This window comes from Salvelinus alpinus, chromosome 6 (genome assembly GCF_045679555.1).
Source record: "Salvelinus alpinus chromosome 6, SLU_Salpinus.1, whole genome shotgun sequence".
In the NCBI taxonomy this organism is placed as follows: domain Eukaryota; kingdom Metazoa; phylum Chordata; class Actinopteri; order Salmoniformes; family Salmonidae; genus Salvelinus; species Salvelinus alpinus.
Window position 1 is genome coordinate 32,037,772 of NC_092091.1, and position 23,696 is coordinate 32,061,467.

The 23,696-nt window shown below is 44.8% G+C and overlaps 1 protein-coding gene across 4 annotated transcripts in view; it reads left to right on the forward strand.

The window, feature by feature from the left end:
- Positions 1-23,696, forward strand: part of LOC139578572 (pre-mRNA 3'-end-processing factor FIP1-like) — a 50,364-nt gene that overhangs the window by 12,805 nt on the left and 13,863 nt on the right. For 3 of the 4 annotated variants that reach the window (XM_071406365.1, XM_071406364.1, XM_071406366.1), the window contains 4 exons: positions 10,467-10,493; positions 10,912-10,960; positions 16,614-16,672; positions 17,833-18,034. In XM_071406365.1, the coding sequence (XP_071262466.1) occupies positions 10,467-10,493; positions 10,912-10,960; positions 16,614-16,672; positions 17,833-18,034 (337 nt within the window). The remainder of the gene's footprint in view (positions 1-10,466; positions 10,494-10,911; positions 10,961-16,613; positions 16,673-17,832; positions 18,035-23,696) is intronic. The other variant, XM_071406367.1, reaches the window with a different exon arrangement.

Genomic DNA, 23,696 nt, shown 5'->3' on the forward strand with positions numbered 1-23,696 from the left:
ACAGGCTTTTTTAACCCGCCATGCATCATGGAGCATCCAGCTGTATAAATGACTGATACGTTCACCATGCCAATCCTGGAGGAATTGTGTTTGAAGCTGCACCATAAGTGATAATAAATAACACTGGATGTTGAAGGACAGGGTTGAGAGTTGGAGGTGGGTTAACATAACATAAATGTGTGTTTGTGTGTGCATGTCTCTGCCCTCTCTGGGTGAGTGTCTTTTCCCCCAGGTGTGTGTAATTCTGTCCAGGTGTGTGTCTGTCAGTGCTGTCAGTTTGCCTGACTTCCTCCTCATCTGATGAATATGAGGCAGAAGGCAGGAAGGACCCTCTGGCCTGAGCTCACAGCTGATCGCAGGCTGCCACCGCTTCATCTTCAAAGATTTCAAAATAGCAGTCCCCCTACACACCCCCAGCACCCCCTAAGTTCAATGAGCTCCATACCGCCTGTTGTTCAATGCGTGCCAAAACTCCTAATACAACGAAAATATCAAAAATCCTGGTGACTATGGCTTTGAAGTGTTTTTTTTATTTTTATCTGTGCCACTCCTCCTCCTTTAAGTTACAGGCCCTGCCTCCTTTTGTGATGCAAATGTCCAACGTGATAAAAATAGCTCCTGGAAAAAAGAACAAGTGCAGAGCCAGCAGATTGTGGCACAAGAAATGTGCTGAACAGACCGACCATGGAAAGAGGGAGAGAGAGGGGGCTTTGTTACTCTTGGTGCAGTAGGGTCACATTAGCGGTCTAGTGTTATTGCATGATGGGGACACGTTTTAGTGCAGGGTTGTGTTGTCATTGCAGGCCAGTTTGTGTAGTGAAGCACTAAGGGATGTTGTCTGGAGCTCTAGTGTAGCACTTTGTGTACTGATCAGTGTAGTTTGGCAGATACAGTGTGGGTAGTTTGACACCTGTACTGACACTATCCCTGTAAAAACAACGTTATCTGTGTGTAGAGCAGGTTTGTGGGTCTGTTATAGTCTCAGCAAACAACAAACGTTCCCACAACTTTAGAGAACGTTCCTTACGTCATTACCTAACGTTTTCATAGGAATGTTCCGATGATGTACAAGGACTGTTTCCAAGAGACCGTTCCATTTATTGTTAAACTGAATTTACCCAGAACGTGGTTACCATGTTCTCAGAATATTAATATTCTAGACCCATTTCATGGGATGTTGCAAGAACATGTGTCCAGTTTTTTATAGGGTTAGGAAAAATATTTCATCCACATCACACCAAACACACACAGAACATGTTTTCAGAATATAAGATATTAATGTTCTAGACACTTTTCATGGGAATGTTGCAAAAAACATTCCTGTGTCCAATGACCTTTAAAACAGGATGTTCTGTCATGGTCCCTTGGTGGTTTTTGTCTAGTTCCCAGCTTGTTCCGAGGACGTTCCTAAAGGAGGTCGCCTGATGGTTTCAAAGAAAACGTTCTACCCCCCCAAAAAAATTATTTGACAATTTTTAAGGCCTTCCTCTGACACCGCCTGGTATAGAGGTTCTGGATGGCAGGAAGCTTGGCCCCAGTGATGTACTGGGCCGTACGCACTACCCTCTGTAGTGCCTTGCGGTCGGAGGCCGAGCAGTTGCCATAACAGACAGTAATGCAACCTGTCAGGATGCTCTCGATGGTGCAACTGTAAAACCTTTTGAGGATCTGAGGACCCATGCCAAATCTGTTCAGTCTCCTGGGGGGGATGACAGTTTGTTGGTGTTGTGGACGCCAAGGAACTTGAAGCTCTCAACCTGCTCCACTACAGCCCCGTCGAAGAGAATGGGGCGTGCTCTTTTCCTGTAGTTCGCAATCCTCTCCTTTGTCTTGATCACGTTGAGGGAGAGGTTGTTGTCCTTGCACCACATGGTCAGGTCTCTGACCTCATCCCTCATCCCTGTAGGCTGTCTCATTGTTGTCGGTGATCAGGCCTATCACTGTTGTGTCATCAGCAAACTTAATGATGGTGTTGGAGTCGTGCCTGGCCGTGCAGTCATGAGTGAACAGGGAGTACAGGAGTTGACTGAGCACGCACCCCTGAGGTGCCCCAGGGTTGAGGAGCAGCGTGGCGGATGTGTTGTTACCTACCCATACCACCTGGGGGCTGTCCATCAGGAAGTCCAGGATCCAGTTGCAGAGGGAGATGTTTAGTCCCAGGGTCCTTAGCTTAGTGATGAGCTTTGAGGACACTATTGTTTTGAACGCTGAGCTGTAGTCAAGGAATAGCATTCTCACATACAGTTGAAGTCACCACTTTTTATTTCAAGAATGTGAAATGTCAGAATAATAGTAGAGAGAATGATATATTTCAGCTTTTATTTCTTTCATCACATTCCCAGTGTGTCAGAAGTTTACATACTCTCAATTAGTATTTGGTAGCATTGCCTTTAAATTGTTTAACTTGGGTCAAACATTTCAAGTAGCCTTCCGTAAGCTTCCCACAATAAGTTGGGTGAATTTTGGCCCATTCCTCATGACAGAGCTGGTGTAACTGAGTCAGGTTTGTAGGCCTCCTTGCTCGCACACGCTTTTTCAGTTCTGCCAACAAATTTTCTAGGGGATTGAGGTCAGGGCTTTGTGATGGCCACTCCAATACCTTGACTTTGTTGTCCTTAAGCCATTTTGCCACAACTTTGGAAGTATGCTTGGGGTCATTGTCCATTTGGAAGACCCATTTGCGACCAAGCTTTAACTTCCTGACTGATGTCTTGAGATGTTGCTTCAATATATCCACATAGTTTTCCTTTCCTCATGCCATCTATTTTGTGAAGTGCACCAGTCCCTCCTGTAGCAAAGCACCCCCACAACATGATACGGCCACCCCTGTGCTTAACGGTTGGGATGGTGTTCTTCGGCCTGCAAGCCACCCCCTTTTTCCTCCTAACATAACAATGTTCATTATGGGCAAACAGTTCTATTTTTGTTTCATCTGACCAGAGGACATTTCTCCAAAAAGTACGATCTTTGTCCCTATGTGCAGTTCAAACCATAGGCTGGGTTATTTATCGTGGTTTTGGAGCAGTGGCTTCTTCCTTGCTGAGCGGCCTTTCAGGTTATGTCGATATAGGACTCGTTTTACTGTGGATATAGATACTTTTCTACCTGTTTCCTCCATCTTCACAAGGTTCTTTGCTGTTTTTCTGGGATTGATTTGCATTTTTCGCACCAAAGTACGTTCATCTCTAGGAGACAGAACACATCTCCTTCCTGAGCAGTATGACGGCTGCATGGTCCCATGGCGTTTATACTTGCGTACTATTGTTTGTACAGATGAACCTGGTACCTTCTGGCGTTTGGAAATTGCTCCCAAGGATGAACCAGACTTGTGGAGGTCTCCAATTAGTTTTTCTGATTTTCCCATGATGTCAAGCAAAGAGGCACTGAGTTTGAAGGTAGGCCTTGAAATACATCCACAGGTACAACTCCAATTGACTCAAATTATGCCAATTAGCCTATCAGAAGCTTCTAAAGCCATGACATAATTTTCTGGAATTTTCCAAGCTGTTTTAATGCACAGTCAACTTAGTGTATGTACATTTCTGACCCACTGGAATTGTGATACAGTGAAATAATCTGTCTGTAAAAAATTGTTGGAAAAAATGTCATGCACAAAATAGATGTCCTAACCGACTTGCCAAAACTATAGTTTGTTACAAGAAATTGTGTAGTGGTTGGAAAAGGAGTTTTAATGACTTCAACGTAAGTGTATGTAAACACCCGACTTCAACTGTATGTGTTCCTTTTGTCCAGGTGGAAAAGGGCAGTGTGGAGTGCAATATAGATTGCATCATCTGTGGATCTGTTGGTGATGTATGCAATTTGGAGTGGGTCTAGGGTTTCTGGGATAATGGTGTTGATGTGAGCCATGACCAGCCTTTCAAAGCATTTCATGGCGTGAGTGCTACGGGTCGGTAGTCATTTAGGCAGGTTACCTTAGTGTTCTTGGGCACAGGGTCTATGGTGGTCTGCTTGAAACATGTTGGTATTACGGACTCAGACAGGGAGAGATTGAAGACGTTTGTCAGTGCATGCTCGGTGTACACGCCTTGGTAATCCGTCTGGCCCTGCGGCCTTGTGAATTACCTTTTTAAAGGTCTTATTCACATCGGCTGCGGAGAGAGTGATCACACAGTCGTCAGGAACAGCTGATGCTCTCATGCATGTTTCAGTGTTACTTGCCTCGAAGCGAGCATAGAAGTTATTTAGTTCGTCTGGTAGGCTCTCGGCTGTGCTTCCCTTTTGTCTGTAATAGTTTGCAAGCCCTGCCACCTCCGAGTGTCGGAGCCGGTGTAGTGCGATTCGTTCTTGTGATACGATTCAATCCTGTGTTTACGCAAGCATTTGTTAACCCTAGGCTAAGGATTCACACTTGTAGTCCAGTGTTTTGGAATAACGGACAAACACAACATGTGACCAACAGCCATGCCGGTCAGTGCCGTATTAAGAGTAGAGAGGACTTTTTTTTATATGAGCATGGCCTTGTTTCTATTACAGCTTATTGGATGTCTGTCATTCATTTTCCATTCACCCAGGTCAATGTAACATTAATAAGTTTAGGCTACTACATGATACTCTGATTTGCCCTATAACCATCATGCGGTTGCTGCAACGTAGCCTACAAATGAAAGTTTATAACTTAGGTGCACAGGTCGAGAGACCTATTGGAGTAATTAAGGTGAAAGACAGCGACACATTCAGTACAGCATTGCACACACTTGCCTGCGTCTAGCTGATCTAGGGTGGTCATTCGTCCAACCAGTTTCTATTGGACAAACAATCTTTTTTTTATTAGACAAAATTAGGTAGTTCCCTCCCCATTTTGTTCCGTTTGCTTCTGTTTAAGAAACGTTTTGCAACAGAATCCGCTGAATGAATACACCCCTGATCACTCGAACACACACTTCACATTTATAGCCTACGTCTTTGTCATCATAACGTTATAGTCAACAAACTTTAACTAACGCGTTAGTAAACCCACAATCCAATCAATGTGTACAATCATGCAGTACAGTGTACAGCAAAAGCATTTGTACACATTGATTGGATCGTGGGTTTACTATCACGCAGTACAGTGTACAGCAAGCAGACGTGGCGTAGCGGAAAGATCGGAATGCCGTGAACCAAGAGCATGTGTGTTCAAGTCCTAGGTAAGAACATGTTGAATAGTAATGACTGTATAAATGACCATGCATGATGTGATCATGTGTGTCAAATATGTATGTTGAAAATGCTGTATATTGAAAGCATTGTGTGTGTTCCTAACCTTGCCAACAGACAGAGCTCTGAATGGATCAGGTCCTTGATGGGCTTGGCAACAGTAACAAGGGGTGATGTTTCTTTAGAACCATCAGGCGACGTCCTAAAAATGTCTTTAGGGAACAAGCAGTGAATTATCCAATAACCTACACGGTACCATGACAGAATGTCCTATGTTTTAAACGTTCTTGTACACAGGAATGTTCTTGCAATGTCCCGTGAAACGTGTCGAGATCATGTAATATATTATATTCTGGCAACCATGTTCTGTGTATTGTAGGCCGTTATTGTAAAATAAGAATTTGTTCTTAACTGACTTGCCTAGTTAAATAAAAAATGTTCGGTGTGACGTTGATGGAATATTCTCCTAACCCTCAGAAAACTGGACACAGGAATGTCCTTGCAATGTCACATTAAACGTGTGTAGAACATGTTTATTGTTTATTCTGAGAACATGGTAACCACGTTCTAGGTCAATTCTGTTTGGGATTAAGGAAATAACTCTAATGCCAAAACATGCTAAATAGATTCACGGGAGATGTTAGTTTTGGGAACATTCTATGTATGTTAACAAACGGAAAACTGGACTCTAAAACATCAGGGGACCATTATGGGTAACATTACAAAAACGTTCCATTTTCCTAGAATTGCTAGCTGGGGTGGTATCAGCCTATATCTACACTGATGCAGTAGTCGGAACATAATAGTTTTTGGATCAGTGATTGGCTAATTCTGCTAGGGCGGAGGTCAATGTGACTCACTTAGGGCAAGATCAATAATGGAAGAAACATTGACAAGCTAGTGCTGCCAGTTCAAAGTAGTGTGTATTTAGCTAACCATTGTGAATGCAGGCAGCCCATAGAGTGGGGCAGCAGTAGGCTGCATTCTGTAGAGCATATCGGTTCAATCTAAAAGCCTCCTGCATAATGACTCTGAAACGTTAGCATGCGAGAGAGCCACGCAAGCACAATCACCAGCAATTAGCCCTCAGCCATTATCTTTCTCATACACTGCCAAGCGTGGAGCTTAAACCCTAATCAAATACTTGCTTTGAGATCACGACAGGTAGGAACAATTACACACGCAAACATATATGGTATGTGTGAGTGTTTACTGTGTGCGTGCGAGCAAGCACAATGCATTGGTCCATTGAAATACAGTACCAGTCAAGTTTGGACAAACCTAATTCAAGGTTGAAAAAAAAAAGAAAGAAAAAAAACGTTTCTACATTGTAGTGAATAATAGAGAAGACATTAAAACTAGTTTAGTAACCATAAAAGTGGTAAACGCATCAAAATATATATTTTATATTCTTCAAAGTAGCCATCCTTTGCCTTGACAGCTTTGCACACTCTTGGCATTCTCTCAACCAGCTTCACCTGGAATAGTTTTCCAACAGTCTTGAAGGAGTTCCCACATATGCTGAGCACTTGCTGGCAGATTTTTTTTTTCCTTCTCTGCGGTCCAAATCATCCCAAACCATCTCAATTGTGTTGAGGTCGGGTGATTGTGGAGGCCAGGTCATCTGCTGCAGCACTCTCCTTCTTGGTCAAATAGCCCTTACACAGCCTGAAGGTGTGTTGGGTCATTGTCCTGTTGAAAAACAAATGATAGTCCCACTAAGCACAAACCAGATGGGATGGCGTATCGCTGCAGAATGCTGTGGTAGCCATGCTGATGACAGTGTGCCTTGAATTCTAAATAAGTCACTGACAGTTACCAGCAAAGCACCCCCACACTCAGCATGGAGCAGGAGGTGTGATCAAGGTTGGAACCACAGATACGGAGATCATTCGTTCACCTACTCGGCGTCTCACAAAGACATGGTGGTTAGAACCAAAAATCGCAATTTTCAAATCTCAAAGGACAGATTTCCACCAGTCTAATGTCCATTGTTCCTGTTTCTTGGCACAAGCAAGTCTCTTATTATTATCAGTGTCCTTTAGTAGTAGTTTCTTTGCAGAAATTCGAACCAAGAAGGCCTGATTAACGCAGTCTCCTCAACAGTTGATACTTGAACTCTGTGAAGCATTTATTTGGGCTGTAATTTCTGAGGCTGGTAACTAATTAACTTATCCTCTGCAGCAGAGGTAACTCTGGGTCTTCCTTTCATGTGGCGGTCCTCATGCGAGCCAGTTTCATCATAGTGCTTGATGGTTTTTGCGACTGCACTTGAAGAAACTTTCAAAGTTCTTGAAATTTTCCAGATTGAATGACCTTCATGTCTTAAAGTAATGATGGACTGTCGATTCTCTTTGCTTATTTGAGCTGTTCTTGCCATTATTTGGATTTAGCCCTATTTGGTCAAAGACCATCTTCTGTATACCATCCCTACCTTGTCACAACACAACTAATTGGCTCAAATGCACTTAACTTTTAACAAGGAACACCTGCTGGTTGAGAGAATGCCAAGAGTGTGCAAAGTTGTCAAGGCAAAGGGTGGCTACTTTGAAGAATCTCAAATATAAAATTATATTTGGTTTTGTTTAACACTTTTGTTTCTTATTACTACATGATTCCATATGTGTTATTTCATATTTTTGATGTCTTCACTATTATTCTACAATGTAGAAAACAGTAAAAATAAAGAAAAACCCTTGAATGAGTTGGTGTCCAAACTTTTGACTCGTACTGTATGCTCAATCACATTTGAGCAACAGCTTTTGGAATTTAAATGGGTCAGCTAACGGATTTAAATGAGCACGATCAAAACAAGGCTGTGATTTTGGAGTCCAATGTACAAATCTAGTGTTCATTTTGCAAAGCACAATGCCATTGACGGAGGAATGAAGGAGAGGAGCCAGACTAGAGTTGTTTAATCAGTTTTACATTACATACAGTGTTTCATTTATCCTCCATCATCCCATTACTGATGTATATGCATAAAACTGGAAAACAGATTTGAACAACTTGTTTTTAGGGCATTTTGTTATGTTCTATGTATTATGGATGTATGCATGTGAAGCTTTTAGTTGAGTGCTTTGTTGCAGGGCAGTGTTTCTTTGTGCGCGTGAGTGTTTTTGTGTGGTCGAGTTTCCTCCGGGCCAGGTCCTAGTGAAACCCATCACAGTGTGCCTTCAGGGTTGTTCTGTCAATGAAGGCAGTGCCTGAAACTAGACCAGCAGCAGGAGAGGCAGACGGCACCATGTCCAGAGATTTGTTTTCAGTGTCCTCTGCTCCTCCATCAAGGAAGGACTATTTTCTCTGTGAGGATGTTCATCTGCGATCTTACTAGCTGTGTGGCTCCCCTTAGTTACCAGGTGTCTGAGGTATCAAAGGCTTTGGTTCTCCATAGTGAGCAGTTCAGCCCCTGTTTCCACAGTGAGCGGGAAGGAAGACACTTCTACGTTTCACTCTCAACGCAGGGGAGTTACTGCATGCTCTTTTAAAACTTTCCTTTCTTTTGTTTCAGCCCTTTCCACTTTTTTTTCTGTTGATGAAAACTTCTCTGAAACTTACTCACATCAGGAGTCTTTGTGAAAAAACATAAAGGAATGGTGCCCAGATGTGTGTGTGTGTAGTGTTTTAGCCTCTTCAAAGGAGTGTGTGTGTGTGCGTGTTTTGAAGGGCAGTTTGTGTGTCACTCCCAGACATGAAAGCTTCTAGCATAAAATAGTGGGTTCATTTACAAGTGCAGTCAGCCATTTGACTGGGGCTGGTTTTATGAATGTTAGAGGGATGTGTGATTCTGTTTTGACATTCTGGCACCTCCCCAATATAGGATATGCCTGTTTTCAAGTTTCTCTGCCTCAAACAGAAATCTCCTAAATACGATAAAGCCTAATAAAAGATAATGTGGTGGTTGTGGCAGCTTATTTTACTGTCTGCTTGCTTGCATGCATGTGTGCACACAGATCATTAGGCCTATTATTGGCTCATGATGAGTAGTACAGTTGTTGGCCTCGAGCAGTGATACACTACATGACCAAAAGTATGTGGACACCTGCTCGACGAACATTTCTTTCCAAAATCATGGGCATTAATATGGAGTTGGTCACCCCTTTGGTGCTATAACAGCCTCCACTCTTCTGGGAAGGCTTTCCACTAGACGTTGGAACATTGCTGCGGGGACTTGTTTCCATTCAGCCATGAGCATTAGTAAGGTCGGGCACTGATGTTGGGCAATTAGGCCTGGCAAGCAAGTCGGTGTTCCAATTCATCCCAAAGGTGTTTGATGGGGTTGAGGTCAGGGCTCTGTGCAGGCCAGTCAAGTTCTTCCACACCGATCTCGACCTCGCTTTGTGCACGGGGGTATTGTCATGATGAAACAGGATTGGGCCTTTACCAAACTGTTGCCACAAAATTGTAAGCACAGAATTGTGAAGAATGTCATTGTATGCTGTAGCGTTAAGATTTCCCTTCACTGAAACTAAGGGGCCTAGCCCAACAAACAGCCCCAGATCATTATCCCTCCTCCACCGAACTTGTTGGCACTATACATTCGGGCAGGTAGCGTTCTCCTGGCATCTGCGAAACCCAGATTCGTCAGTTGCGCATTGTGATCTTAGGCTTGTGTGTGGCTGTTCGGCCATGGAAACCCATTTCATGAAGCTTCCTACGAACCGTTTTTGTGCTGACGTTGCTTCCAGAGGCAGTTTGGAACTCATTAGTGAGTATTGTAACCGAGGACAGATGATTTTTACGTGCTACCGCTTCATCACTCTGCGGTCCCGTTCTGTGAGCTTGTGTGGCCTACCACTTTGCGCCTGATCCGTTGTTTCTCCTAGACGTTTCCACTTCACCATAACAGCACTTACAGTTGACCGAGGCAGCCCTAGCAGGGCAGAAATTTGACAAACTGACTTGTTGGAAAAGTGGCATCCTATGACAGTGCCACGCTGAAAGTCACCGCTCTTCAGTAAGGCCATTCTACTGTCAATGTTTGTCTATGGAGATTGCATGGCTGTGTGCTCAATTTTATAGAACTGTCAGCAACAAGTGTGGCTGAATTAGCCGAATCTACTAATTTGAAGAGGTGTCCACATACTTTTGTATATTTAGTGTATGTTCAATGACCTCAGATAAAAAGCCATCAGAGGTCATTAACTACTGTGTTGTGTGGGAGGAGTTTTCATTTGTACATTAGGCCTACTCTCTACCTGCTGCCATGGTGTCTGACTGACTGTTCTGTTGAAGATTGGAGCGATAACGTTGTTTTTACCTGATATTATTATAACTGTGTCTGTGCGTGTTGATGTGCCTTCCAGGGATCCCCATCAATGTTCCTCCACCTGGTAAGAATTTCTACAGTGATGGAAACAGGATATTGTGTGTCACAGATGTTGGTTCTGGTCTACACTGGATGTTGTGCATGGCAGATGTTGGTGTGGTTGTTCATAGTGGATTGTAGGACTAGTGTCCATGCTGAATGATGGCTTAACCATGACACGGACTGAATGTTTGGTGAAAACAAAACTAGTTAGCAATAGTACTTTTAAGTTAGCATCGTGAGAAGAGGGAAATTTGAAAATGTTTGTTTAATGCCTATGAGAAATGAAATGAATGCAATATTCAACAATACTGTCATGATTCTGGTCTAATGCGGTGAGCAACGATTGCCTATCCGGGGTCTGGAAGAAACATTTTCAGCTATCTGTTTATGCCCAGTAATCACAACTTGATAACTGACAGACAGTGTCGTCTTTCCTGCAGGCTACCCTCCTGGCGCACCACCACCTTCTCTGATTCCTACCTTAGACAGGTGAGTCTGTTCTGTCCTGTGTGTCTGTCTGTCTACAGAATGATAGCGCTCTGATTGTTTGCACAGGCTGCACTACATGGGGAGTAGGATCAGGAGAGACAGAAGGAGAAAGGGTGGAGACAATGACATAAACAGAGACAGAGAGAGAGAAGGGCAAGAACACAGCTACTGCCCAACCAGACAGACTGGAGCCAGGAGAACACACAGGCAAGAGATAATGAAAAGGATAATATAGAAATACTGTATACAAGTCAAAGGGATACTGCTAGATTCTGGCATGTTCTAATTACCCAGGGTCCGATAAACACGTGGATACCATTTTTATGTATTTCATGGTATCCACACGTTTATTTAATTAGAACAAAGGCTTAAATGCCAGAATCTCAGTAATCCCTTCAAGGGAAGGAGATGAATGTATTTAGAGAGATTATTGTAGATGTGTATTGACGGTACATTGATGACAGCTACCATTGCTTGATTGACAGGGATAAACGCTCAGTTGAAATGAAGAATTTAGAGCAGTGGAGGTTTCTCAGCAGGTTTAATAAAAATAGTGAAATAAACTCAGCAAAAAAAGAAACAGCCCTTTTTCAGGACCCTGTCTTTCAAAGATAATTTGTAAAAATCCAAATGGCTTCACAGATCTTCATTGTAAAGGATTTAAACACTGTTTCCCATGCTTGTTCAATGAACCAGAAACAATTAATGAACATGCACCTGTGGAAGGGTCGTTAATTGCCTAAGCTGTTAGTGTCTTAAGGTCACAGTTATGAAAACTTAGGACACGAAAGAGGCCTTTCTACTGACTCTGAAAAACACCAAAAGAAAGATGCCCAGGGTTCCTGCTCATCTGCATGAACATGCCTTAGGCATGCTGCAAGGAGGCATGAGGACTGCAGATGTGGCCAGGGCAATAAATTGCAATGTTTGTACTGTGAGACGCCTAAGACAGCACTACAGGGAGACAGGACGGACAGCTGATCGTTCTCGCAGTGGCAGACCACGTGTAACAACACCTGCACAGGATCAGTACATCCGAACATCACACCTGTGGGACAGGTACAGGATGGCAACAACAACTGCCCGAGTTACACCAGGAACGCACAATCTCTCCATCTGTGCTCAGACTGTCCACAATAGGCTGAGAGAGGCTGGACTGAGGGCTTGTAGGCCTGTTGTAAGGTAGGTTCTCACCAGACATCACTGGTAACAACGTCGCCTATGGGTACAATCCCAACGTCGCTGGACCAGACAGGACTAGCAAAAAGTACTCTTCACTGATTCGGATTCGCATTTATCGTCGAAGGAATGAGCGTTACACCGATGCCTGTACTCTGGAGCGGGATCGATTTGGAGGTGGAGGGTCCGTCATGGTCTGGGGCGGTGTGTCACAGCATCATCGGACTGAGCTTGTTGTCATTGCAGGCAATCTCAATGCTGTGTGTTACAGGGAACACATCCTCCTCCCTCATGTGGTACCCGTCCTGCAGGCTCATCCTGACATGACCCTCCAGCATGACAATGCCACCAGCCATACTGCTCGTTCTGTGCGTGATTTCCTGCAAGACAGGAATGTCAGTGTTCTGACATGGCCAGCGAAGAGCCTGGATCTCAATCCCATTGAGCACGTCTGGGACCTGTTGGATCGGAGGGTGAGGGCTAGGGCCATTCCCCCCAGAATTGTCCGGGAACCTGCAGGTGCCTTGGTGGAAGAGTGGGGTAACATCTCACAACAAGAACTGGCAAATCTGGTGCAGTCCATGTGGAGGAGATGCATTGCAGTACTTAATGCAGGCTGTGGCCACACTAGATACTGACTGTTACTTTTGATTTTGAACCCCCCCCCCCCCCTTGTTCATTTACACATTCCATTTCTGTTAGTCACATGTCTGGAATTGTTCAGTTTGTCAGTTGTTGAATCTTGTTATGTTCATACAAATATTTACACATGTAAAGTTTGCTGAAGATAAACGCAGTTGACAATGAGGACGTTTCTTTTTTTGCTGAGTTTATTAAAGTTGTTATTTTTAGATCAAACTATATTCGTGTCACAAAATAATTGATTTAAACAAACTGTTTTGCAAAGAAGGTCTACAGTAGCCTCAACAGCACTTTGTAGGGTTGCACCATGGTGTAGCCAGAGGACAGCTAGTTTCCGTCCTCCTCTGGTTACATTGACTTCAATACAAAACCTAGGAGGCTTGTGGTTCTCACCCCCTTCCATAGACTTACACAGTAATTGACAACTTCAGGAGGACGTCCTCCAACCTATATTTTTTTCACTTACTTAGTTAGTGAATGCAGCTAGCTAGTTTAGCCTACTCAAACACCTGGCTCAAATAAAGAGGGATGCTATGTTGCCTAGCTGGCTATGGCTATCCAACACTGGAACTCTTCCAAGTCAAGGTAAGCTTTTATGTGAACACCTGCTTGTCGAACACCTCTTTCCAAAATCATGGGCATTAATATGGAGTTGGTCCCCAATTTGCTGCTATAACAGCCTCCACTATTTTTGGAGGACTTTTCACTAGATGTTGGTACATTGCTGGGGGGACTGCCTTCCATTCAGCCCCAAGCGCTTTAGTGAGGTCAGACACTGATGTTGGGCGATTAGGCCTGGCTCGCAGTCAGCGTTACAATTCATCCCAAAGGTGTTTGATGGGCTTGAGATCAGGACTCTGTGCAGGCCAGTCAAGTTCTTTCACACCGATCTCGACAAACCATTTCTGTATGGACCTCGCTTTGTGCACAGGGGCATTGTCATGCTGAAACCGGAGAGGGCCTTCCCTAAACTGTTGCCACAAAGTTGGAAGCACAGAATCGTCTAGAATGTCATTGTATGCTGTAACATTAAGATTTCCCTTCACTGGAACTCGGTAGTGGAAGATGTAGTGAGTGTTGCAACCGAGAACAAACTATTTTTAAGCTCTACACGATTTTGTCAAATCAAATCCCTATGCCTGTCTACAGACCCGAGAGAACATTTGAATGCGTATTTGACTCTTTTTCGGATTTGCTTCACTGTGCTCCATCCCTGACCTTGTAGTTGGAGTGGCCAAATAAGGCAGTTAAACCAGGAGAGTAGTCTCCTGTTTGTGACTTGAGTCTCCTGTTTATCAGTTACTATCCAATGCTTCCCTCCCTCATTCCCTTGCTCCCACTCTCCTTAACAAAACAGCCTCAAGTCACAGCCTTTCTGCATACTCCCACAACTCGGCTTGAATTTATACCACTTAGATCACCACAGGGCCATGTTCTGCTGCAGGCTCGGGCTGTGTCTGGATGTTCTGCTGCAGGCTCGGGCTGTGTCTGGATGTTCTTACATGGCCTAATTGCATCGTTGCCTTTTTTATTCTGTTGATTTATTTATTTAGTTTAGTTTATCTACCCACGTGGATTTAGTTATTTCAATTTCTTCTTGCCTCCCTTTCTCTTTGTCTGTCTATCCTGCTTCCTGTCTGCCTGTTTTTCTGACTTTCTCTTCTAACTAAAATGTTCCCATAATTTCCTTTATCTGTCTGTCTGAATTCAATCACCACTCACCAATCTCCAGTCTAATGGTCTAAACTCACCAAAGCAGAGCGTGTGATTTTTTTCTAGAATGCATAGTTTTGAATTATAATAACCCAAACGAAGCAGGGCGGGTGGGTTGTCTGCTTTGACGCCTCGCTCAATTAGAAAGTGTCTCTATTTTTGCGTTTTATCGCTAGAGCTGTAGTCACACAAAACAAACATTTTGTCATGAACTTTTTTTGAGCTCATTTGAATTGGAAGAGGTAGCTAAAGGTTAAGCCTACTATACATGCTACATTAGACCAACTTATGGAAACGCAACATCGCTATCAGCAAAGAAGATTGGAGATATGGACTATCCTGCTAGCATACAGTCACTGCTCTCGCTGTCCCATCTGTTCAACCCAACTCGCTCTGCTTGCTCCGCCAGCCTGCTTCTGGTGAGTTTTTCACTTAAATGATGGTTCCTCTCACATCTGTCCTCTGCCAAATCCTTGTCTCTCTCTTCCAGCCATCTCCACTCACATTTATTAATAATTTCCTCTTTTACCTTCAAACGTCTCTCTCTCATACTGATGCACACACACACACACACACACACACACACACACACACACACGCACTCCTGACTTTGAATATTGTGTTGAATTTTTCCCTAGGAGGATTTTAGGAACTGCAGGTAGTACTGGCATGGTCCTGAGCTCTGATTCCTCTGCCAGTGACTGAGGCCCAGCCCAGGGGCCTCCTTAGGCCCAGCCCAGGGAGAGTATAAGACCACTCCTCTCTATGTTGATCCCACATACTCACCCTACTTCTCTCTCTTCTCTGAGAGCCAACTGCCATGGAACCCCAATTGGTCCTCTGACCCATTTCCTCCTCCTCCTGACCAATCAGCCACGGAGGAATGTGCCTCCCAACTCTGTTTCTGTACTGCACTGCACTGACTCCCCTATGACAGTCTGCCTCTAAAGGCACTACATTTCCTGCATAGATTGAGTTTAATTTTTACCTTTTTTTTATGGTGATTACAGGCAAAGTGGTGTGGGGAAGTCCTGTACATTGATTAACCATTAAACACTGCCAAGAGTAATGATCCCCATCTGTAAGTGCCACAGCCAAGTCATCCTGCATGTATCCATTCACAAATAGACCCATCCATCCGCCTTCTACCACTGTTCCTAATTTTCTAGTCATTCCACAGAGAGAAGCCTGCCAGGCCTAAGAGGGAGCAGGTGGGAGTATTTATAGATCAGTATGTTTGGACACACACCTGGTGAGAAGCAGTCCTCTTAGACGGGCCTCACCCTCTTCACCTTCGGGCCCGTGTGGAAATTGTAACTAAGCGAGCGTGTCGCCAGGCTGTGGCGGTGCGGATGGGCAGTGGATCCTGCCAATATCAGTAATACATCCCCCCCGCCTCCCTCTTCTTCCCCCCTGGTTGGCGGGCGAGTGCTGCGCCTTGACAACGAGCCAGTCACATCAAACAGGCGGGAAATGGAGCTCTGAATTTGGAAGAGCTCTTTGATCGTTAAGTTACCAGACCCGTTCCCTTACCTTCCTTTCTTTTTTCATTGTTTCTTTTTTGAACTCCATACGTTTATTTGCCTTCTTTCTTTTATCGGCCATTAAAATGAATGACTTCCTGCGCTGAGTGTTCTGGCTGCCACGGGCTGACTGGCTGCTCTCAGTCCAATTGTTAGACGTTATTTGTTCTCATTTTATCCGTGACGTGTGTTTGCCTGAAGTTTTCCATATGTGTAGTAGAATGTGAGAGCCACTACTCGGCCACATGTGGTGTCAACCAGAGGTTAGAGGGTTGAGCTGAACATTAGGACTACGTGGCCTACTACTAGACCGTCAGACACCAAGGGCTGACCATCAAGGGCCCCAGTCCTGTTCTTACTGTCTCCATGGGACACTATACTGTAGCAATTATTCTGCTGTTATGTCCATCCAGGTTCAAAATAGATACACTGCTGTATGATCAAGAGATGTGGATGAAAACTAATCAGATGCACAGGAGTACAAATGTGTTTCTCCTAGAGTGGACTGAGTGTTATACGCTTCTGGTTTGTGTAGTTGTTTTGTGTGTGAATGATGATGTGACCTCGCATGACATTCTCTATGTTCTCCCTACCAGTGGACGCTCTGGAGGCTATGATGGTCGCTCAGCTCCACCGTACCCCCCCTTCCCTCCAGGTAGGCCTCTCCTAGAGTACAGAGTGGAGATTATAGAGGATGTCACATTCACATCTTGCAGTTTGTACTGGTAACTTCCGAAATGATGGAAACACTTGATTAAATGAGGGATACAACGTGTATTGAAAGCAGGTGCTTCCACACAGGTGTGGTTCCTGGGTTGATTGAGCAGTTAACATCCCATCATGCTTCGGGTCATGTAAATAAAGGCTGGGCTGGCCATTGTTTTGGCTAACATGGCTATCTCCACATAGGAGGATGTTGATAAACGATGTTGATAAACGATGTAAGTCAAATGCCATGGCCAGGTCAGTCACCAGATCTCAACCCAATTGAACTCTTATGGGAGATTCTGGAGCACTGCCTGAGACGGTGTTTTCCACAACCATCAACAAAACACCAAATTATGGAATTTTATCTTGACCTTATAAAGTCAACAGTACTGTGCAGAAAATGTCATAAACAAAGATACCTATTTGAAATACAGCATTTTCACACCCTCAATGACACTAATAGAAGGGATGTGAAGGTCAATACGTGTGCCAGTGATGCCTCTGGAGCTTAGGGATATAATGGGACATTAGTTGGTTCTTCCAGTGGAATAGCCCACAATCAGTCATTCACACCATTTCCTGCTTCCGCTGACATTTTTGGAACATGGAAAATTAGGATATTTCTTTCTGAAGAAAATTGACCCTTCAACTGGTGTGTTTTAATCAAAGCCTCACACATTTTAAGCTGTATGTATGGTGTAAGAGAAGGGCTCTGAAAAAGTTTTGCCATGTAGTTTTTTTACTCCATAAAAATCTCAACAATTAACACAACTTTGGTTTGTTCTATTTCCCTCCTCAGCTACCTGTCCTAGATATGCTGTTTGAGTTAGATTAGCATGTTTGTGGCTTTCTAAAAATCCTGTTTGAGAGATTATTTGTTTTGATGAAGCACTGCACTCTGAAGTTACATTGTTCATTTATTGAGCTGTCATTTAGAATTTTCTTTGCAGAAAGTTTAATACAATGGTTCATAATAGCCATCGTCATAGATAAGTCAGTATGTCATTTTTTTCATTTTTTGGGGGGGAAGCTGAACACTCATGTGTAGGTGTAAAAATATAATTGTGTCTCCTCCAATCAGGTGACTGACCTGCTTTTTCCCCTCAGGTGTGTACCCTCCTCCTCCCCCGGGTAGCGCAGCAGCCTCCTGGGCCGGGGTATTCGACAGTGCCAAGGCTTGGGAGTACTACGCGCAGCGGGACAACGAGCGAGAGCGCCACAAGGAAAGAGACAGACCCAGAGAACGCGGACACGAGAAAGAAAGAGAGAGGGAGAGAGAGCACAACCCTTCCTCCCAGGTCGTCAACAGGTGATAACCTGAGCAGTAGATGGAGATTTTACCTTAGTATGGCCAAACATAATAAGAATGCAACATGAACTGTTGTTATTATACAATACACTATATATACAAAAGTATGTAGACACCCCTTCAAATTAGTGGGTTGGGTTATTTCAGCCACACCCATTGTTGACAGGTGTATAAAATCGAGCACACTGCCATGCAATCTCCATAGGTAAACATTGGCAGTAGAATGTCCTTACTGAAGAGCTCAGTGACTTTTAATGTGGCACTGTCATAGGATGCCACCTTTCCAACAAGTCAGTCCATCATATTTATGCTCTGCTATATCTGCCCCGATCAACTGTAAGTGGTGTTGTTGTGAAGTGGAAACATCTAGGGGCAACAACGGCTGAGCCGCGAAATGGTAGGCCACACAAGCTCACAGAACGGGACCACTGAGTGCTGAAGCGCGTAGTGTGTAAAAAAAAGTCTGTCCTCGGTTGCAACACTCACTACCGAGTTCCAAACGGCCTCTGGAAGCAATGTCAGCACAAGAACTGTTCGTAGGAAACTTCATGAAATGGGTTTCCATGGCAAAGCAGCCGCGCACAAGCCTAAGATCACCATGCGCAATGCGAAGTGTCGGCTGGAGTTGTGTAAAGCTCACCGCAGTGGAAACGCGTCCTCTGGAGTGATGTATCGCGCTTCACCATCTGGCAGTCCGACTGACGAATATGGGTTTGGCGGATGCAAGGAGAATGCTACCTGCCTGAATGCATAGTGCGAACTGTAAAGTTTGGTGGAGGAGGAATAATGGTCTGGGGCTGTTTTTCATGGTTCGGGCAAGGCCCCTTATTTCCAGTGAAGGGAAATCTTAATGCTACAGCATACAATGACATTCTAGACGATTCTGTGCTTCCAACTTTGTGGCAACAGTTTGGGGAGGGCCCTTTCCTGTTTCAACATTACAATGCCCCTGTGCACAACGCAAGGTCCATACAGAAATGGTTTGTTGAGATTGGTGTGGAAGAACTTGACTGGCCTGCACTGACCTCCACTCCATCAAACACCTTTGGGATGAATTGGAACGCCGACTGTGATCCAGGCCTAATCGCCCAACATCAGTGCCTGACCTCACTAAAGCTCTTGTGGCTAAATGGAAGCAAGTCCCCGCAGCAATGTTCCAACATCTAGTGGAAAGGCTTCCCAGAAGAGTGGATGCTGTTATAGCAGGAAATTAATTCCCATGATTTTGGAATGAGATGTTTGAGCAGATTTCTACATACTTTTGGTCATGTAGTGTATGTTAAAGAGTTAGATATCCTTTACTCTTTTGTCCTCTGTCTCATATTGTTTTCTCCTTAGTAAACACTTAAAGGGATACTTCGGTATTTTGGCAATGAGGCCCTTTTATCTACTTCCATAGAGTCAGATGAATTTGGGATTACCATTCTGTCTCTGCTTATGGTTTGAAGGAAGTCGCTAACTAGCATTAGCGCAATTGCTAAGCAGTATTGGCACAATGACTGGAAGTCTTCACTCACTCTCCATCTGTCCTCCCTGTGAGCCCCCCCCCTCTCTCTCTCATCCTCCCACCACACACTCCATTGACTCCACTGTTGGGCAGTGCAGAGTGCAGACAGGCCTGAGCTGATCCAGTGCTGCCAGCTGTGGTACTGGATGTTGCTGCTGGGTGCATATGTACTGTAGGTGCCAGCCCAGCCCAGCCTGGCCTCCCCTCACACACATGTGCAGCAGGCGGAGAGAAAGGGGGTGGTGGGGGGGGAGAGAGAGAAGGAAACAGGACAGAATAGACAGGAGAGCAACACTGCAGTCCTTCAGAATAGAGGGGTTTAATGGTTGCCAGGTGCTAGTGTTAGGAAAGTGGAGGCAGGGGTGGGGACGTGTACTTGCTCTGCCACTCGGGTTGGAGCTGGGTAGTGGGTGAAACCTCTGGTTGTCTGCTCTACAGCTGTTGCAACAGGGGATGGAATAGAGCTGAGAAAGAACTATTATAAGACACACAGGCTGTCTGGTGCAGAGGGGCCAACAAGAGGAATGGGGAGAGATCACAACACATTCAGTCAGTGAAGGAGCTGCAGAGGGCAAGACGCGCGCACACACACACACACACAGTTCAGACGCAAAATGTATGGCTGGCACGGTTAAGAGCTTTGCTTGACGTACCGATTGGTTTCATACAACTGCTCTCAACATTGCAGCAGATGTACTTGTTGGTTTTGGGTTGACTTCAGGCATAACAGTGACCTGTCACAGAAGTCCTCCACCTGAGAATCAGAGGCCATGATTGTGCTTCCGTTGTGGGTGTGGTAGAGGAGCAACCTTTATTTGCATGCAATTAGCATATACCGAGTGTACAAATCATTAGGAACACCCGCTATTTCCATAACATAGACTGACCAGGTGAAAGCTATGATCCCTTATTGATGTCACTTGTTAAATCCACTTCAATCATTGTAGATGAAGGGGAGGAGGCCGGTTAAAGAAGGATTTTTATGCCTTGAGACAATAGAGACATGGATTGTGTGTGTGCCATTCTGAAGGTGATTGGGCAAGACACTCGATTGAAGTGCCTTTGAACAGGATATGGTAGTAGGTGCCAGGCACACCGGTTTGAGTGTCTCAAGGACTGCAACGCTGCTGGGTTTTTCATGCTCAACAGTTTCCCTGGTGTATCCAAGAATGGTCCACCACCCAAAGGACATCCAGCCAACTTGACACAACTATGGGAAGCATTGCAGTCAGCATGGACCAACATCCTTGTGGAACGCTTTCGACAACTTGTAGAGACCATGGCTCGACGAATTGAGGCTGTTCTGAGGACGAAAGTGGGTGAAACTCAATATTAGGAAGGTGCTCCTAATGTTTTGTACACTCGGTGTATATTAACATGCGTTACCATTTCTCCCGACAGTGGAAGAACTTCTCTGGCACTCTGCGGGAAACAAAGACGTGCTTCACCCGCACCGTGCCGAAAGAGCGGCAGAGGCTGCCCAACTACCCTCAAAGTCAAACATGGCAATCTATTGTTTCAGACGGCACTCTATCTCCGTTCTTCCATGGAGAAAGTGACATATTTTATTAGTTTGGTGCGGCGATAAAGCACTGTTTGAACTAGGGCGTAAAGAAAGTTATGTCCCAGTGCTTTCCAGTCTGGTAGGTCTATCCAGGGTCTCTGCTGTTCTCTCCTAGATGAGCCCTGTCTGTCCCCTCAGTACTGTAGCTCTCTGCTGATTTTGTTTTTCTTTTCTTTTTTTCTCACCTTTATTTAACCAGGTAGGCTAGTTGAGAACAAGTTCTCATTTACAACTGCGACCTGGCCAAGATAAAGCATAGCAATTCGACACATACAACAACACAGAGTTACACATGGAATTAACAAAACATACAGTCAATAATACAGTAGAAAAATAAGTCTATATACAATTTATTTTTTATTTCACCTTTATTTAACCAGGTAGGCTAGTTGACAACAAGTTCTCATTTGCAACTGCGACCTGGCCAAGATAAAGCATAGCAGTGTGAACAGACAACACAGAGTTACACATGGAGTAAACAATAAACAAGTCAATAACATGGTAGAGAAAAAGAGAATCTATATACAATGTGTGCAAAAGGCATGAGGTAGGCAATAAATCGAATAATTACAATTTAGCAGATTAACACTGGAGTGATAAATCATCAGATGATCACGTGCAAGAAGAGATACTGGTGTGCAAAAGAGCAGAAAAGTAAATAAATAAAAGCAGTATGGGGGTTGAGGTAGGTAAATTGGGTGGGTAGTTTACAGATGGACTATGTACAGCTGCAGCGATCGGTTAGCTGCTCGGATAGCAGATTTTTAAAGTTGTTGAGGGAGATAAAAGTCTCCAACTTCAGAGATTTTTGCAATTCGTTCCAGTCGCAGGCAGCAGAGAACTGGAAGGAAAGGCGTCCAAATGAGGTTTTAGCTTTAGGGATGATCAGTGAGATACACCTGCTGGAGCGCGTGCTGCGGGTGGGTGTAGCCATCGTGACCAGTGAACTGAGATAAGGCGGCACTTTACCTAGCATAGCCTTGTAGATGACCTGGAGCCAGTGGGTCTGACGACGAACATGTAGCGAGGGCCAGCCGACTAGGGCATACAGGTCGCAGTGGTGGGTCGTATAAGGTGCTTTAGTAACAAAACGAATGGCACTGTGATAAACTGCATCCAGTTTGCTGAGTAGAGTGTTGGAAGCTATTTTGTAGATGACATCGCCGAAGTCGAGGATCGGTAGGATAGTCAGTTTTACTAGGGTAAGTTTGGCGGCGTGAGTGAAGGAGGCTTTGTTGCGGAATAGAAAGCCGATTCTTGATTTGATTTTGGATTGGAGATGTTTGATATGAGTCTGGAAGGAGAGTTTGCAGTCTAGCCAGACACCTAGGTACTTATAGATGTCCACATATTCTAGGTCGGAACCGTCCAGGGTGGTGATGCTAGTCGGGCGTGCGGGTGCAGGCAGCGAACGGTTGAAAAGCATGCATTTGGTTTTACTAGCGTTTAAGAGCAGTTGGAGGCCACGGAAGGAGTGTTGTATGGCATTGAAGCTCGTTTGGAGGTTAGATAGCACAGTGTCCAAGGAAGGGCCGGAAGTATATAGAATGGTGTCGTCTGCGTAGAGGTGGATCAGGGAATCGCCCGCAGCAAGAGCAACATCATTGATGTATACAGAGAAAAGAGTCGGCCCGAGAATTGAACCCTGTGGTACCCCCATAGAGACTGCCAGAGGACCGGACAACATGCCCTCCGATTTGACACACTGAACTCTGTCTGCAAAGTAGTTGGTGAACCAGGCAAGGCAGTCATTAGAAAAACCGAGGCTACTGAGTCTGCCGATAAGAATATGGTGATTGACAGAGTCGAAAGCCTTGGCCAGGTCGATGAAGACGGCTGCACAGTAATGTCTTTTATCGATGGCGGTTATGATATCGTTTAGTACCTTGAGCGTGGCTGAGGTGCACCCGTGACCGGCTCGGAAACCGGATTGCACAGCGGAGAAGGTACGGTGGGATTCGAGATGGTCAGTGATCTGTTTGTTGACTTGGCTTTCGAAGACCTTAGATAGGCAGGGCAGGATGGATATAGGTCTGTAACAGTGTGGGTCCAGGGTGTCTCCAGGGGATGACCGCGGCAGCTTTCCAATCCTTGGGGATCTCAGATGATACGAAGGAGAGGTTGAACAGGCTGGTAATAGGGGGTGCGACAATGGCGGCGGACAGTTTCAGAAATAGGGGGTCCAGATTGTCAAGCCCAGCTGATTTGTATGGGTCCAGGTTTTCCAGCTCTTTCAGAACATCTGCTATCTGGATTTGGGTAAAGGAGAAGCTGGGGAGGCTTGGGCGAGTAGCAGCGGGGGGGGCGGGGCTGTTGGCCAAGGTTGGAGTCGCCAGGAGGAAGGCATGGCCAGCCATTGAGAAATGCTTGTTGAAGTCTTCGATTATCACGGATTTATCGGTGGTGACCGTGTTACCTAGCCTCAGTGCAGTGGGCAGCTGGGAGGAGGTGCTCTTGTTCTCCATGGACTTTACAGTATCCCAGAACTTTTTGGAGTTAGAGCTACAGGATGCGAATTTCTGCTTGAAAAAGCTGGCCTTTGCTTTCCTGACTGACTGCGTGTATTGGTTCCTGACTTCCCTGAACAGTTG